Genomic DNA, 15,548 nt, shown 5'->3' with positions numbered 1-15,548 from the left:
CAGAGAAGGGAGACACCTAGTGGTCAAGATTTTACAGCTGCTTTCTTTTCTTTTTCTTTTTTAAAGGAGTCATTACAGGTAAGAAAATTGATTCACAAAATGTAAGGAATCACATAGGCTATCAAATGGGGGGAGATGGTTTGAAATGACAGTGAACATTTAAGAGCATACAATAAATCAGGAAAGGAACAGGACAGAAACTCACTCTGACTAAGGGATACAGGGGCTTGAAATCCATCAGCGTTTACCTGTCTAAGAGAAAGGCTGTCCAGGCATGATGGGAATTGTAGTTTTGCAATAGCTGGAGGGCAGAAGGTTCCCCATCCCTGGTGTAAAGCCTTAATAAAGCTGGAACTTTATATTTATGGGGACACACTGGAGATTCTCTTCTAAACTTCTAAATAATTCTATGGGAGCAAAGAATCAATTGGACTGAAATCCAACCTGAACAATTCTCTCACCTGATATCTGCCTAGGAAAATAATTATTTATCAAACCAAATGTAAACATTTATATAATAATAATAATAATAATAATAATAATAATAATAATAATAATAATAATAATAATGTACAGTAATTGCAGTAATAAAGATATGTATGGGAAAGACCAAAAATGTTATACAAAACCTTCCATTTTGGGAGGCAATGAAGATTGAGGCTCTGTTACCACATACTGATCCACTGATGGTCCATCCGGGTCCATTACAGAACTACTGATGGTGGATTTTTTTGTGTGGCATTTTTCAGGCCAAAAATAACCCCAGAAAAAAACACCAATGCGGCACATAGTGTTTTTTTTTTTTTTTTTCATGCATTTGCATTTTTTTCTGGCGTTTTTCACTTTATGTGTGAATGATCTTTTTTGTGGTTCAGGCTGTTTTGTGTGCTGATTTTTTCCCCAAAAAGTTTGCAGAAAAAACGACAACCCCCGAGCATGCTGCGTTTAAAAAAAAACTGCCATAGCGCCTTTTTCAGAATAAATCATTATTTTTGGGATGTGGAACCAATTTTTTTGCATTTCAATAATTTCTTATGGGAAAATTTGCTTTGGTTTAAGAGTGATTTGGATTACAAGCACGGTCCTGGAACAAATTATACTCGTAATCCAAGGCACCACTGTATAATATTTATCACTTGTGAAGCTTCAGAAACTTCCTGAATGCAGCTACATCCTACACTGGCTACCTGGCTCCTTGAATTTGTTTAATGTCCCTGGCTGCTTCTTCAGGATCCTCTCTTTTTCAGATATATATGAAATCTATTATACTGATGGTATTTTCAGACTCGCCAATTTGATACAACTACTTTATCAGTGCCAGCTGGATACTGTTGACAAAGCTGGTATCATTTTACAGACTGAAGCAAAGTGGGTCAGCAGTGCTGGTGAAAGACGAGTACACATTTGTTTACCGATGCTCCATGACACAGCCGGGCTAGATTCCCTGCACACCGAATCGTCTACTATGAGGCTTTCACTGAATGCTAACTTCTCTACTATAGGACACACGCAGCCCAGATCTATTATTAGTTTTCTAAAAGAGGCAGCCATGTAAATTCTGGGATTTTACCCAAGAGTAGTTTTAATAAAATCATGCAGCTGTCAAAAGCATACAAAAAAAAGCAAAAAAAGAGAATAAGGGCACGGAGTACAACTCGGCTTGGAAACCGTGTCATGCCACATAAGTGCTCCAAGTGATTTTATCTGCTTGGATTTCTCAGCAGCCAACATTCAGGCCTCCAAAAAGTAATTAGCTCTGGGAGCAAGAACTGACGTATATAAACTGATCATCTCGTGAGGCATCAGATTCTCTGCTACCAATTAGAAGGAATTTATGCATCTTTAACTTGGCTCTGTGCCCTCTTTTCTAGAGGGCTGCTTAGGGCATTGTCATGCAGCATAGGCACAAATGTTCTCATTAATGTCACTGGCTACGTAACACTCACAGTTCAATGGCTTTATTCCACATGATGACGTAGCCTGAGAGCGTAAACATCTCCACGTTGACAATGTGAATATTTCCTCTTTCGGTACCCACGTACAGCCATTTGCTCTGGAAAGGCAGGTGGCAAAATGTTATCCTGAAAGAAGAAAAAAAAATGATGAAGTAAAAGGTACCGCGCTACGGCCACAGTGTACAGCAACAGAGCGGCTATGCTGCAAGAATAACAATGCATGCATTTACACCTTAATACACTGCTAGCACTAGCTGTATCCCACCGGACATGTCCGCAGTGAGTTGTGAGGCTGTGGCCCTTTATGCCTGTTAGATGGGCACAATCTTTCCTAAGTGAATGGAGAGGATGATCACAGATGGCACTAACAGGATTGTCTGCAGAAGTAGCTGAGCTTGTTACATAGAATGAAATATTATTCAGACAAGACGGCAAACGTCACCATAATAAAAGTATTATAAGAAAAAAAATAAACTGGGGAGGAAAAAAACAACACAACCCATTTCCAGTATGTCATATAGCAGTATCATCATGGTGTTGGTTTCTTCCCCATGAATGCACCTAGTATGTCTGCACCATCCAGGGGATGTGTATTTATCATTGTATCACAATAACTTCAGCAACTTCCTAATTGGCTTCTTGCCAGGAAATCATACACAAAACATTCCATTCTGGATGATAATCACTTGGTGTAATAGGAAATGCAGAATGATCGTGGTCTTTCAACATGCTGAAACAGCCCAGTCATGTCAGTGTGTAACAGGAGCGACAGCAGCAGCAGACCGCCACTAACCTCAATAGGCAGCCTGAATGATCTAAGTATCGTCCGGGCAGCCCCTTCCACTGTTCTGTGCTCACTGTCTGTGTGTAATAGCACAGGCAGCAAGCAGATAATGAGGGGGAAGCAAGCACTGAACTTGCAGGTTGGTGCTCGCTCAATATCGTGCTGTGTAATACTGCCTTAAAGGGGTTATCCGGGTAACAAAAATATTCTAAACAATCCTCCTTCCCAATACCACCCTATGTATGACCTATACAACCTGTATATATTTTGCACACTTTCCCTGTTTTTTTTCTCATTCTTATCTGCTCCAGAATGTCTAAAATCCTCTACTCTGGGTCCACTCTGACCACAGTCAGCTTCCTCTTCTCCCCTTCCTTTGTAGTCACAGGACATGTGACCTCCTCTCTGGGGGCCAGGTTAGCCATCTATTGACTTGGAGACCAGACCCCCAGGAGACATCATCTGCATCATCTCCATGCACCTGTGCTGCTTCCATGTGTTCCTGAGCCTAGGTTATTGTAATTTAAAAAGTTATAGTTCTATCTCACAGTCTTGTGTTTACTGTGCAATAGTAATGACAGCAGTGGGCAGGAAAAAAAGCTAAATGGGGCGTATATGCAAAGAAACCAATCATGGAAATGCGTGATGGGAAATGTAGTTTTGTACCTTGGATATAGATCGGCTTTTAGAAAAATTTGTAACTCAGGAATGGCAGCAGCTAGAAAGACAGGAGACATCTCAAAATACTCAGGGGGACTTGGTGAGTATGACCAGCTAGCATAAAATGTTTTCGCTCTTAGGTGGATAACCCCTTTAAACTCAGTGGTAAAAAGAGTTTGTCACTTGTTTTGGACAGTCGCAGCACCAAATTGTCAGGACTTTCACAGAGAAAGAATTTGATACAATGGCCTGGATCTGGCTTGATAATGCTTACACTGTACAAACATATACAAAAGCCTAAGAATGAACACAATAGTTCACCTTTGCTGGCATTGTATTATAAATCTGCCACATCTTTATAGCTTTCTTTGTAGGAGTTTGACTCACTTTCCATTTTGGTGCATCTTTTTTGTGACTAGTAAGTATCGCCCCCCTGTTATGTGAACCACTGAAAGCGCTTGAAACACATAAACCCAGATGTACTATAGCAAATGCAACAGAATTCAGGCACAATGTGCACCAAAAAGTGTGACATGACCCATTTTTGTTAATATATTTTAGGCACTTCCATCAATATAAAATAAAAAAAATAAAAAAGCATGGTCTCTGTAAACAGGGCTTCAGAGGCAACATAGTGTTCCAAAAGTGCACAAAAAAACACTGATGCAAAATCCGGGAGAAGTTCGAGCCCATTAATAACCGGCATAAGCCTAAAGTCCAGGAAAGCGACAGATTTATCAAACAGCCTGAGCCAATGCGATCCACTTGGCGCAGTCCTAAACTCTTACACTACATTTACACTGTCTAAGGCCGCACTCACGCCTTGCGTAAATTTGGAGAAATATAGGGCCTATTAAACAGTTAGCCAATAGAAGTCCATGAAATCAGCATTTTTCTGGACTTTAAAGCGACTCTGTACCCACAATCTGACCCCCCCCCCCCCCAAACTGCTTGTAACTTCGGATAGCTGGTTTTAATCCCAGATCTGTCCTGGGGTTCGTTTGGCAGGTGATGCAGTTATTGTCCTAAAAACAACTTTTAATCCTGCAGCGCTGTGTCTAACGGCCGGGGCTTACATTTGTATATGCATTAGGGTGGCACACCCTCTGTGACCCTTCTCCCCACCCTTCTCATCATTAGGAATGATCCAGGCAGATTGCTTCCTATTCCCCACCTGTGTGTATAATGAACATGGGCTGGATCATTAATACACCTGTGCAAAGCTCAAACAGCAGTAAATGTTCCTGGATCATTCCTAATAATGAGGAGGGTGGGGAGGAAGGACAGAGAGTGTGTGCCAGCCTAATACATATACAAATGTAAGCCCCGGCCGTTAGACACAGCGCTGCAGGATTAAAAGTTGTTTTTATGACAATAACTGCATCCCCTGCCGAACGGACCACAGGACAGATCTTGGATTAAAAGCAGCGATCTGGAGGTACAAGTGGTTTGGGGGGACAGATTGTGGGTACAGAGTTGCTTTAAGGATGGTACGTCTGCAAAAAAAAATAAAGATTATGTACGCACTACGGACTAATTTTTTGGGCAAGTTGCGGACAAAGATTGCAGGTATAATATATAGTCCTGAAAAATTTCTGACCGTGTGAATGATCCCTAAGAGGTGGATAGTAGATCTGGGCCATAACGCACCTAGGATAACAATTTGGCACTTTGAATGTCTATGGCGCACAGGCATCAGTAACTCTGCATCAATCTATGTAAGAACTTTGGATACATGCTCCTGACCCCCGTTAGAGCCCCCTATACTCACGTGATCCCGCTTCTGGAGATGGTCGGGTCACGGAGATATCGGCGCCCGAAGCCCGGCGCGCACGCCCCTCAGAGGAGTCCAAGACTCATTGAGAATGACAGGAGAGTCCAGCGCTCCGTCATTCTCTATGAGCGTTGGACCTATCTGAGGATCGCGCGCGCCGGGCTTCGGGTGCCGATATCTCCGTGACCCGACCATCTCTAGAAGCGGGGACCTGGCGGGATCACGTGAGTATAGGGGGCTTTAACGGGGGGTCGGGAGCCTGTCACCCCGGCACAGGGGGGTGACAGGTTCCCTTTAAAGGGTACTCTCATCTCACCTACAATAGTTATACTTGTAGAAGTTGTCAAGCGAAATATTTTTGTAAATACATTCATTTAGCAACCTCGTCTCCTCCTGATATATCGCTCTTTCCCTCCTAGTGTTGACAGCTGATTGTCTAAATTACAGACCACCACTCTGCTCTAAAAGTAGTGGTCTGATGGGTGTATGCATAGATACAGTTTACATTTTTGTATTTATACACTATATCTCTCTACAACTACATTGCAGCTCCATAAATACACAATAGGCAGTTTTTAGAGCAGAGTGGTGGTCGGTAACCTAGGGAAAAGGCTGTTAGCACTGGGAGAGAAGAGAGCGACATATCAGGGGGAGGGGACAAGTTTGCTAAATAAATTTATTTGCAAAAAAAATTAACTTGGAGAGCCCTACAAGTTTAGCTATGTTAGTTGAGAAGTGAATAACCCTTTAAGGCTTAATTTACACGAAACAAGACAATTGCTTTAAGTAACCCTCTAAGTGATTTCACATAAATCATATACCAATTGAATGCGGCAACACCAGGAACAGTCCTCTAACAATTCTGAGCAAATAGTGACATTAAAAGAAACAAATAACATGGACATCAACGCAATATTAGTGCTTGAAGGGGTATTCCGAAATGAGGTAAAAACAACAACAAAAGCTGAAGAAACATATAGCATTGCTAACTTGTCTGCCTCAGTTCTGAAACCAGCAGAACTCCCTTTTTATGTTTGTATAATCCTGTCCTGCCTACCATTCATCTCACCAGAAGTTGCTTATTACTACAATTCCCAGAATGCATTGCTTTCCATCACAGACCCCCTTTGTGCATACTCCTCTCCCACAGCACACCCGACAGTTCCCCATCTAGAGCGGCTGCAGAACATTGCTCTACACAGCAGACTCTCTCTCTCCACAGAACGTTTGCAAAAGATGTTGTACCATTCCCTGTCTTCTCTTCTGTCTGTGGCATTGTTCAGCAGAAGGTGGCATGTTATAAACACACCTCATTCTTCCCTAAATGTCCCAATAAAGATATGTATATGTATGAGGGTGACGCTGAAGTAGACGGTAGGGGCTTGTCAGAGGTGACAACATCACTCGGGGGGATGGGGATTGGGCTCAGAGTCAGCTAAGGGTACTATTACACCAAGCAATTTTCCGACGACTAACGATTAACGATCTTAAACGACCGCTAAGGCAAATGACCCGAAATCGTTCGCACAAGTACACGAAACGATGATCGTCATTTATGATCGTTCTTGCGGTCGTTTCGTCGTCGCTATTGCGTACGTTTCAGCTGTGAATTCTTATTCCACCGAACGATGTGCGAACCATGAGCGAACGATCAAACGATAAAAATAGGTCCGGATCCTATTAAACGATCAACGATTTCTCGTTGGTCGTTTAATCGTTGCCTGCTATTACCCGAAATGATTATCGTTCAATTCCGAACGTTTATCGATTTTTCAAACGATAATCATTCCGTGTAATACCACCCCTAAGTCTCCGGCGAGGAGCTGAATACCATATTGTGTAGTTCTTTCATTTACAACTTCATGTCAGCAGGAAAAACTATTCTCTAAAAACAGGAATCCCCCTTTAATCTGGCGTTATAAAGCAGTTAACAGCTGTTGTCATCGATGATCATCATAACTAGAGAATCGGACACAAAAAATGGCAAAAAAAATACAAAGAGCAACAAAATGACTCCTAAGCCTCTAAATAGGACAGTGTACAAGGACACTGAAGGACTGCCGAGAAGGAATGATTCATGTGTTCTCATCTATTGTTTTAAATTCTGCTTTTACAAAGGGTTGATGTCAAGGCAAATCGCTTCCCCGGCAAATAACAAAGCTTTTAACAATTTGTACTACACAAAATACATTTGCAATAAATATTGTATGTAAAGGTCTTGTGGGATTCAGACAGGAAACTAGGACGCCTTGAGCAAAAACACACGTGGATTTGGATATCGCTGACATTTTTTATTGTATATGAATATCTCCTGTAACCCAATCCCTTCACAACTCTCAGGTAGAATGATAGTAATTGTATACAAGGGCCGCATTTATCACTATGCTCAGGACGTTTTACCAAGCCACAGTCTCATCTGCTGTGTAACATATAACCATATCATGTTATAATAACACATCCTGCGCAAAAACAAAGAGGCCATTTCCATGGTAGAAACTCTTAGGGGGTAAGATATGTAATTTATTTCTAATTTAAAAAAATCTCCCGTCTTCCAGTACTTCAGATGCTGTTATGTCCAGAGCAGGAGAGGTTTTCTATAGGGATTTGCTGCTCCTCCTGATATGGACAGGGGTGGCAGCAGAGAGCACTGTGTCCGATTGGAAAAAATACACCTCCTTCCTGCAGGACATACAGCAACTGATAAGTACTGTAAGACTGGAGATTTATTATTGAAAGTAAATTACAATTCTTTGGCACAAGCTGATTTAAAAGAATTTTTTTTTTCAAAAAAGCACACCAGTAACACTATGGCGGAGCACACTAGTAACACCACCATAGCAGAGCACACCAGTAACACCATAGCAGAGCACACCAGTAACACCATAGCAGAGCACACCAGTAACACCATAGCAGAGCACACTAGTAACAACACCATAGCGGAGAACACCAGTAACACTATAGCGGAGCACACTAGTAACACCACCATAGCGGAGAACACCAGTAACACCATAGCAGAGCACACTAGTAACACCATAGCAGACCACACCAGTAACAACACCATAGCGGAGCACACCAGTAACACTATAGCAGAGCACACTAGTAACACCACCACAGCAGAGCGCACCAGTAACAACACCATAGTAACACTATAGCGGAGCACACTAGTAACACTATAGCGGAGAACACCAGTAACACCATAGCAGAGCACACTAGTAACACCATAGCAGACCACACCAGTAACAACACCATAGCGGAGCACACCAGTAACACTATAGCAGAGCACACTAGTAACACCACCACAGCAGAGCGCACCAGTAACAACACCATAGTAACACTATAGCGGAGCACACTAGTAACACCACCACAGCGGAGCGCACCAGTAAAAGATACCGTCAGTGAGTATACTATTGTACTCATCACCAGGAACATACACATTATCGTGCTGCCTGCGTCCGCACACTAGCTGCTCCCCAAATGCTGCGGTAATTCGCTGCTTTCCACTGATGATAACATTCTGGCACGCACATCACACAGTACTCGGAGGAACAGTCCTTTCCTTTTGTTCCTTCTGGTCCCAAAATCTGTTTTTTACAGTTCAATGATGCATGATTTTGTTTTTCCTTCAAATCTAATTCTTGACTAAAGTGCGTCCATTAATTGCTTCATTTTCTGCCTTTGACAGTAGCTGGAAAGCTCGCAAAAGTCTGTTATCAGGCGCGCTCTCATGTTCTTTTTGGCCATTTTGAATGTCAGGACGTTTGCCCAGGCTCTGCTGAATAATCCACAAGGGTGGAACGTCCCAATGTCTAAATACTAACTCTGCATTCCTGTTTACACGTTTAAGAATGGACCATAATTGTATCATTTCCAAATTACTTATTTGGGGGAGGGGGTATTGCCAATTTAGGAAATATATCTTACAAGCAGCCTATGGTCTACAGAAGATAACTGGGGTAGGTCTCTGACTGGACTACATGTGACCGGCATGGGGAGACATTAGTCCTCCAGCTGTTGCAAAACTACAATTCCCATCGTGTCCAGAGAGCCCAAGTGAAACCATTGGCTGTCCAGGCATGATGGGAATTGTATTTTTCCAACAGCTGAAGGGGATAGAGGTTCCCCCTCCCTGCTCCAGGGCATCTTGCTTTGTAGGCACCAGTAATGAAAACTTTATCCCAAAACACTTTCTTACATACATAATGTGCAGTGGATGAATTAGCGTATCCACCATCCTGGAGGATTTGCAGATTTACTGTAAATGTGAGAAGGTCCCTCAAGATCTCTGTGGGCCCTCTTAGGGTAGCGTACTACACTATGATACTGGTCCACAGTACATCAGATTGTAATGTATTGTGCAGAAGGCCTTAAGATTTCACTAAGCCAAGCGTAAACTTTTAAGGAAAACAGAAGACGGCCAATGGAAGCAATACACAAATCAGCAGAACACCAAACAACTAAAATGACCAAAAAATGATGTGGAGTCCAAAAACAGATGATAGAAGGCAACAAATATCATAGCTCCTGGTTATAACCCTCAAAATCTGGAACAGAATATAGACTTGTGTGTTATTAGAGATTTATACATTATAGCTCCAATAGTATATACACAACATAATATGGACTTCTTTACAGAACATCCACGACCTTTCATTCTTCCTCTATAACAAGTGTCTAAAAGGGTTACCTAAGTTACAGTAGATTAGGGTATGTTCACATGTACTCAACTCTTTAACCCCTTAGCTTCAATCTGCAGCCGGGCAGTGCCTCTATTAGCCGGCGCGGGTCCCGTTGCCGCGCCGGCTAATTAAGCACTTCAATGCAGCTGTCAAACCTGTTCCGGGCCTCAGTGTCGCAATGACGCTGATCCCGGCTCGGCAATAGATTGCTGTGGCCTGCAGCAGGCCAAAGCAATCTATGACCAATGTAATCGATCTTTGCTGTGTATATACAGAGCATTGATCTCTATGAGAGATCAGTGCTGTGTATATACAAGTCCCCCAGGGGGGCTTCTAGTTTATGGGGAAAAAAAAAAAAAGTAGTAAAAAAGTGTTTATTAATTAAAAATCCCCTCCCCTAATAAAAGTCCAAATCACCCCCCTTTTCCCATTTTATAAATAAATAAACAAATAAACAAACACGTTTGGTATCACCGCGCACGTAATCGCCCGACCTATTAAATTATCACATTCCTGATTTTTTGCTGATCTCCCTGAGCTCAGTGACTTCTGCGAGATTACAATGACAAAATGGGGATATTCTATTTAATTTCCCTAAACACTAATAGAGCATTATAAATATCAGATGTCCAAGCTTAATTAAAAAAAAATCTTTTTGAAATACAAATTTACATTTTTTTTTTCTTCCACCGATTTGTTCATTTGTGGAGTTTTGTTAGCGCTGTTCTGTACGCTTTATTTTCATTTGTGACCATGTCTTGAGAATTACATTCAGGGAGAATGTCAGCAAATATCGGTTATCCCTCATTTTCCATTTGGCCATTTTCAACTTCAGGAAACCTGCCCGGGCTTTGGTGATTATTCCAAAGAGGAAACATTTGCCAATGCCGAACATAAAACTCTGCATCCTTGTTTGTATGGCATTTATAAATGATGTAGTTAAAACTATTATTGGGATTTTAACAGTGTGGAACCTAATGAAAGTTTGATGAAGTAAGCCGTAACAAACTTTATCCTACCGAGCATTTTATACCAAGTACCAGTCCGCGTCCACTTATTATATTATATAATTATACGTACTTGCAAATCTCAATATACTGTATTTAGTACCTGCTAGGTTTCCCCAATGAATAAGTAGCAGCTATTTTCCATATAATATCAAGAGGCGCAAATGTGATATACATATACATCAGTCACTAGGAGTTTAGTTCTAAGCTATCAGGTACCAGCTGATCACCAATTTATTCCAGCAATCCGCATATACGGAACTTTATATTTACGAAATGTAAATTCAAGAATCCAATGAACAAAAAAATTCTAGTAATTTTGCATATTTTTTTTAATGGAAATAACTGCAATAACCAGGATTATCACCAGATATAACAAAAGTAAGGTGAATTATATGGTCTTTAAATCTAAAACTGTGATTATAGAATAGTTTATGATGGCTTTTTTTCCTGGAATAGCTTCATTTTAAGTAATTTTATTATAACTTTGTCTATTACTCTAATTTTTTTATCACGTGCCGATGACCTAGCAGATTTTGCTTATGCTGATTTTTATTAAATTGATTTTATAGTTGACAATACCAAAATTGTGCTCAGGTTAAGTGTGCCAGAATACAACATGCTTTGAGGTTGCTGGAAAAAGAAAGCACTGAACATGCACCCTCCCCTTATCCCCGTATCATGACACCTGCACTGAATTTCAGGCAAGAGGCGAAGGTGACAATGCAGCCTGGTGAAGGAGGTGACAATTGTAGACTGGTGGAGGAGGTGACAATTGTAGACTGGTGGAGGAGGTGACAATGCATATTGGTGAAGGAGGTGACAATTGTAGACTGGTGGAGGAGGTGACAATGCAACCTGGGGGAGGAGGTGACAATGCAGCCTGGTGGAGGAGGTGACAATGCAGAAAGGTGGAGGTGACAATGCAGAATGGTGGAGGTGACAATGCAGCCTGGGGGATGAGGTGACAATTGTAGACTGGTGGAGGAGGTGACAATGCAGAATGGTGGAGGAGGTGACAATGCAGCCTGGTGGAGGAGGTGACAAGCGAGAGGTGTTACTACCAAAAAGTTATGAAGGAATTCCTGGCTTTTAAAGACAATTTACAAATCAATTAAACGTGATATATCTGTGCTGTAAGGGTCAAGAAAAGAAGTAGACAGTACTGTCCAGCATGCAGTAAAGTAAGACGACACATGGATAGAGTGCTATGGTTTTCTTCTCAACAAAGGTAGCTATGGATTCCCTATACAGCCATACCTTAGTTTATATGCCACAAACCTGCTGACAGGTCGACATTAAATCTGCACCATGTCAATTTATGCTGTGGAAACACTGCAGCTTTTTGCACATTTTCCTTATTGACTTGGTAAGGCTTCTGCGCACGCTGAATTTACTACAAATTACACTGGTGATCTAGAATAAGTTGTAGCTAAGATCTATATTAGCTCAGAGAACACACCTCTTAAAGAGGACCAGCTCAGAAACAAGAAACAAGGCCAGCACTGGATCACCATCCACACCGCAAGGGACCACCTGGACACTCCACACAGTAAGGTCACAGCCGGATCACAGGGCTGGTCACAATGAAAAAGAAATTTTTATTGAAACACTGAATGTTGTTTTGTGGAATTAAATAAACGTTTATATGGCTGGATGTGACGGTACCTCTGATTCCACTGTGACCTTCCTGTATAGACTATTTGTCTGACCATTCAGTTAACAGTCAGATGGGCATGAACCAATTTTTTCTTTTATAAAGGGGGTGAATTTCGGTGATGCCCATGATTATACAGTCAGGGGGTATGTATCAGGCATGTAAAACAATCCCACCTAGACTGTGTAACCATGCTCATCACCTGACATTTACTCCTAGTATGAAAATACTAAATATTACCTGTCATGATTAAAAAAACACGTCAGACACATGTTAAAAGTTTTTAATCGGTCAGGGTCCCCGCACAGACGAAGAAGCGGCCGGGGCAACGGGAACCAGAGTGAAAGACAGCGGACCCCTGCGCCGGAGCCAGGGAGGTAAGCACATCTTATGTTCAGCCACCTCCTCAGACCCCAGACTTCTCCATTAATAGGCCCAGATGCCCGCCTGCATGTGGTCTGTATAGGCTCTGTAAACACACTGACCGCACTCATTTGCCTATATATTCACTTCTGAGAGTATCCCACAAATTTGAGGGGCTCCAAATAGCAAAATCGGCCAGGTATCCGTAACTTGCAAAATAACAGTTTTTGTGCTGAAATGGAGAGAGCAAGTGGACGTCGTTCAGTCCGATGAATGTGGGGGGTATACATCAGCCTACAGATCTGGATTTAGTCCACTGATCAATGTGAACCTAGGTTATCTTCACTCCGTGTGCTGTAATAGTCATACATCTATGTAATTACTAAGTCGGATCTCCAGCCTCTTCTAAAATAAGAATAATACTGACAGAAATATCTTTACCATTTGTAATTTTCCGGCAAAGAAATGATCCTGATATGTTGCCCCCTCGTTCTGTGGAAGCGGTCGGCTCTACCGACAATCATCTCACAGGGAATGTACACAAGCTTAAACACACTGAAGGTTAAATGTCAACTAAAAAAAGAATCTTTTATTATCTTCCTGCCACAAGCCATATTCCTCAACGTCAGATATTTGTTCTAATGAAATTCCACAAATACACTATATATTTACTTGATCTTCTCAACAAAATAAAAACTTGGAATCTAATGCCTGGTTATATAACCGGGGAGAAGCATCCTTGCAAAGTGTAAAAATATACAGTGGTACCGCGGTCTAAGAGAAACTTGGTTTAAGAGCGCTTTGCAAGAAGAGCTCACAGTTTTTAAAAATTGTAATTTGGTGTAAGAGCTCCCTGTATTGGATGGGAGAGAAGGTCGGGGAGGGGCAAGGTCTGCATAGCGGGGTCTACAGCCCTGTACTCTGACCCAGGAAGTCTCCCTCACCTTCCAAATCATAGCAGATCCACTTGAGCTGGGGCTTGCATCAGGGGACAGGACTGTGGAGGTAATCTCTCCATAGCTGTAACCCCTCTCTACTCGGGACAGAAAGTGCTGCTATACTGTGCCCACATATGTCCTGTTCATTCCTCCCTGCAGTCTCTGTCAGCCCTTGTGTTTCCCATCCTCTCCATTCCGGCCATTATCCACCTACACTTACACTCAGCTATACACACTGCTGCCATAATCAGCCTACACTCACACTGCTGTATAGAAAAGTTTGTCACTGTCCTCCTGTACAGCTCTGCGATTCTCACTTCCTGATTGGTCTATGCTGAGCACACCCCCTTCCCCAATGCTGTCATGTGACCACACAGACCTCTGACAGCAGCCCTGCTTTCTATTCTAGCCTGTTGTACTACGCTGCTGCATTATGGGAATCTGCAGTTCCATCATGTATCTACAAACTGCTGCTGTGTTATCAGGGTTATGCAGTTACTATACATTATACACCACATGCTGCTATACTGTACAGTAACTTATATATCACATATCCAGCTGCTGTGTTATCAGGGTTATACAGTTACTATAGATTATACACCACATGCTGCTATACTGTACAGTAACTTATATATCACATATCCAGCTGCTGTATTATCAGGGTTATACAGTTACTATACATTATATACCACATGCTGATGCTATACTGTACAGTAACTTATATATCACATATCCAGCTGCTGTGTTATCAGGGTTATACAGTTACTATACATTATACACCACATGCTGCTATACTGTACAGTAACATATATCACATATCCAGCTGCTGTTATCAGGTTTATACAGTTACTATACATTATACACCACATGCTGCTATACTGTACAGTAACTTATATATCACATATCCAGCTGCTGTGTTATCAGGGTTATACAGTTACTATACATTATACACCACATGCTGCTATACTGTACAGTAACTTATATATCACATATCCAGCTGCTGTGTTATCAGGGTTATACAGTTACTATACATTATACACCACATGCTGATGCTATACTGTACAGTAACTTATATATCACATCCAGCTGCTGTGTTATCAGGGTTATACAGTTACTATACATCATACACCACATGCTGCTATACTGTACAATAACTTATAATATCACAGATTCAGGTGTTTCTAGATGTTTGTTTCATTTGTTTCACATGTTATACAGAATAAAACATCATTATTTTTGGGGTGAGGAACCAATTGTCTGCATTTAATGATTCCTTATGGGAAAATTTGCTTTGATTTAAAAGTGGAATTGGATTACAAGCACGGTCCCGAAACAAATTATACTCGTATTCCAAGGCACCACTGTATATATATATATAAATGTGTATGTGTGTGTATCAGGCCAAACTGGTGTTAGAAACCTATTGGACCTGATAAGGTAGAGGCTCATCACAAAAGGCAAGTAGCCAACACCTGGTATAATGATAATGCAGGCTCCTAAGCACTATACTATACACTATACCCCTTACACAACCCATGATGTAACTGTACATCATAAGTCGGAAAGGGGTAAAGGGAATCGGTCAGCAGTTTTGGGTGACTACAACTACTGACAGTCCCTTAAAGACAGGGAGGATGGGAGTGGAAGAATATATCTTTGGTATTAATACCTGTATGACAAGAATGTTATTCTGCGCCCTGGCTGCCACTGCAAGTGTCAAAGAGGAGGGCCCTT

General features: G+C 41.6%; 1 protein-coding gene across 3 annotated transcripts in view; it reads right to left on the bottom strand.

The window, feature by feature from the left end:
* Positions 1 to 15,548, bottom strand: part of STXBP5 (syntaxin binding protein 5) — a 262,474-nt gene that overhangs the window by 136,743 nt on the left and 110,183 nt on the right. For all 3 annotated transcript variants that reach the window (XM_069955279.1, XM_069955281.1, XM_069955282.1), the window contains exon 5: positions 1,947 to 2,081. In XM_069955279.1, coding sequence (XP_069811380.1) covers positions 1,947 to 2,081 — 135 coding nt within the window. The remainder of the gene's footprint in view (positions 1 to 1,946; positions 2,082 to 15,548) is intronic.

This window comes from Dendropsophus ebraccatus, chromosome 15, assembly GCF_027789765.1.
Source record: "Dendropsophus ebraccatus isolate aDenEbr1 chromosome 15, aDenEbr1.pat, whole genome shotgun sequence".
Taxonomy (NCBI): domain Eukaryota; kingdom Metazoa; phylum Chordata; class Amphibia; order Anura; family Hylidae; genus Dendropsophus; species Dendropsophus ebraccatus.
The sequence above is the reverse complement of the archived record's forward strand: the minus strand, read 5'-3'. Positions and strand labels throughout refer to the sequence as shown.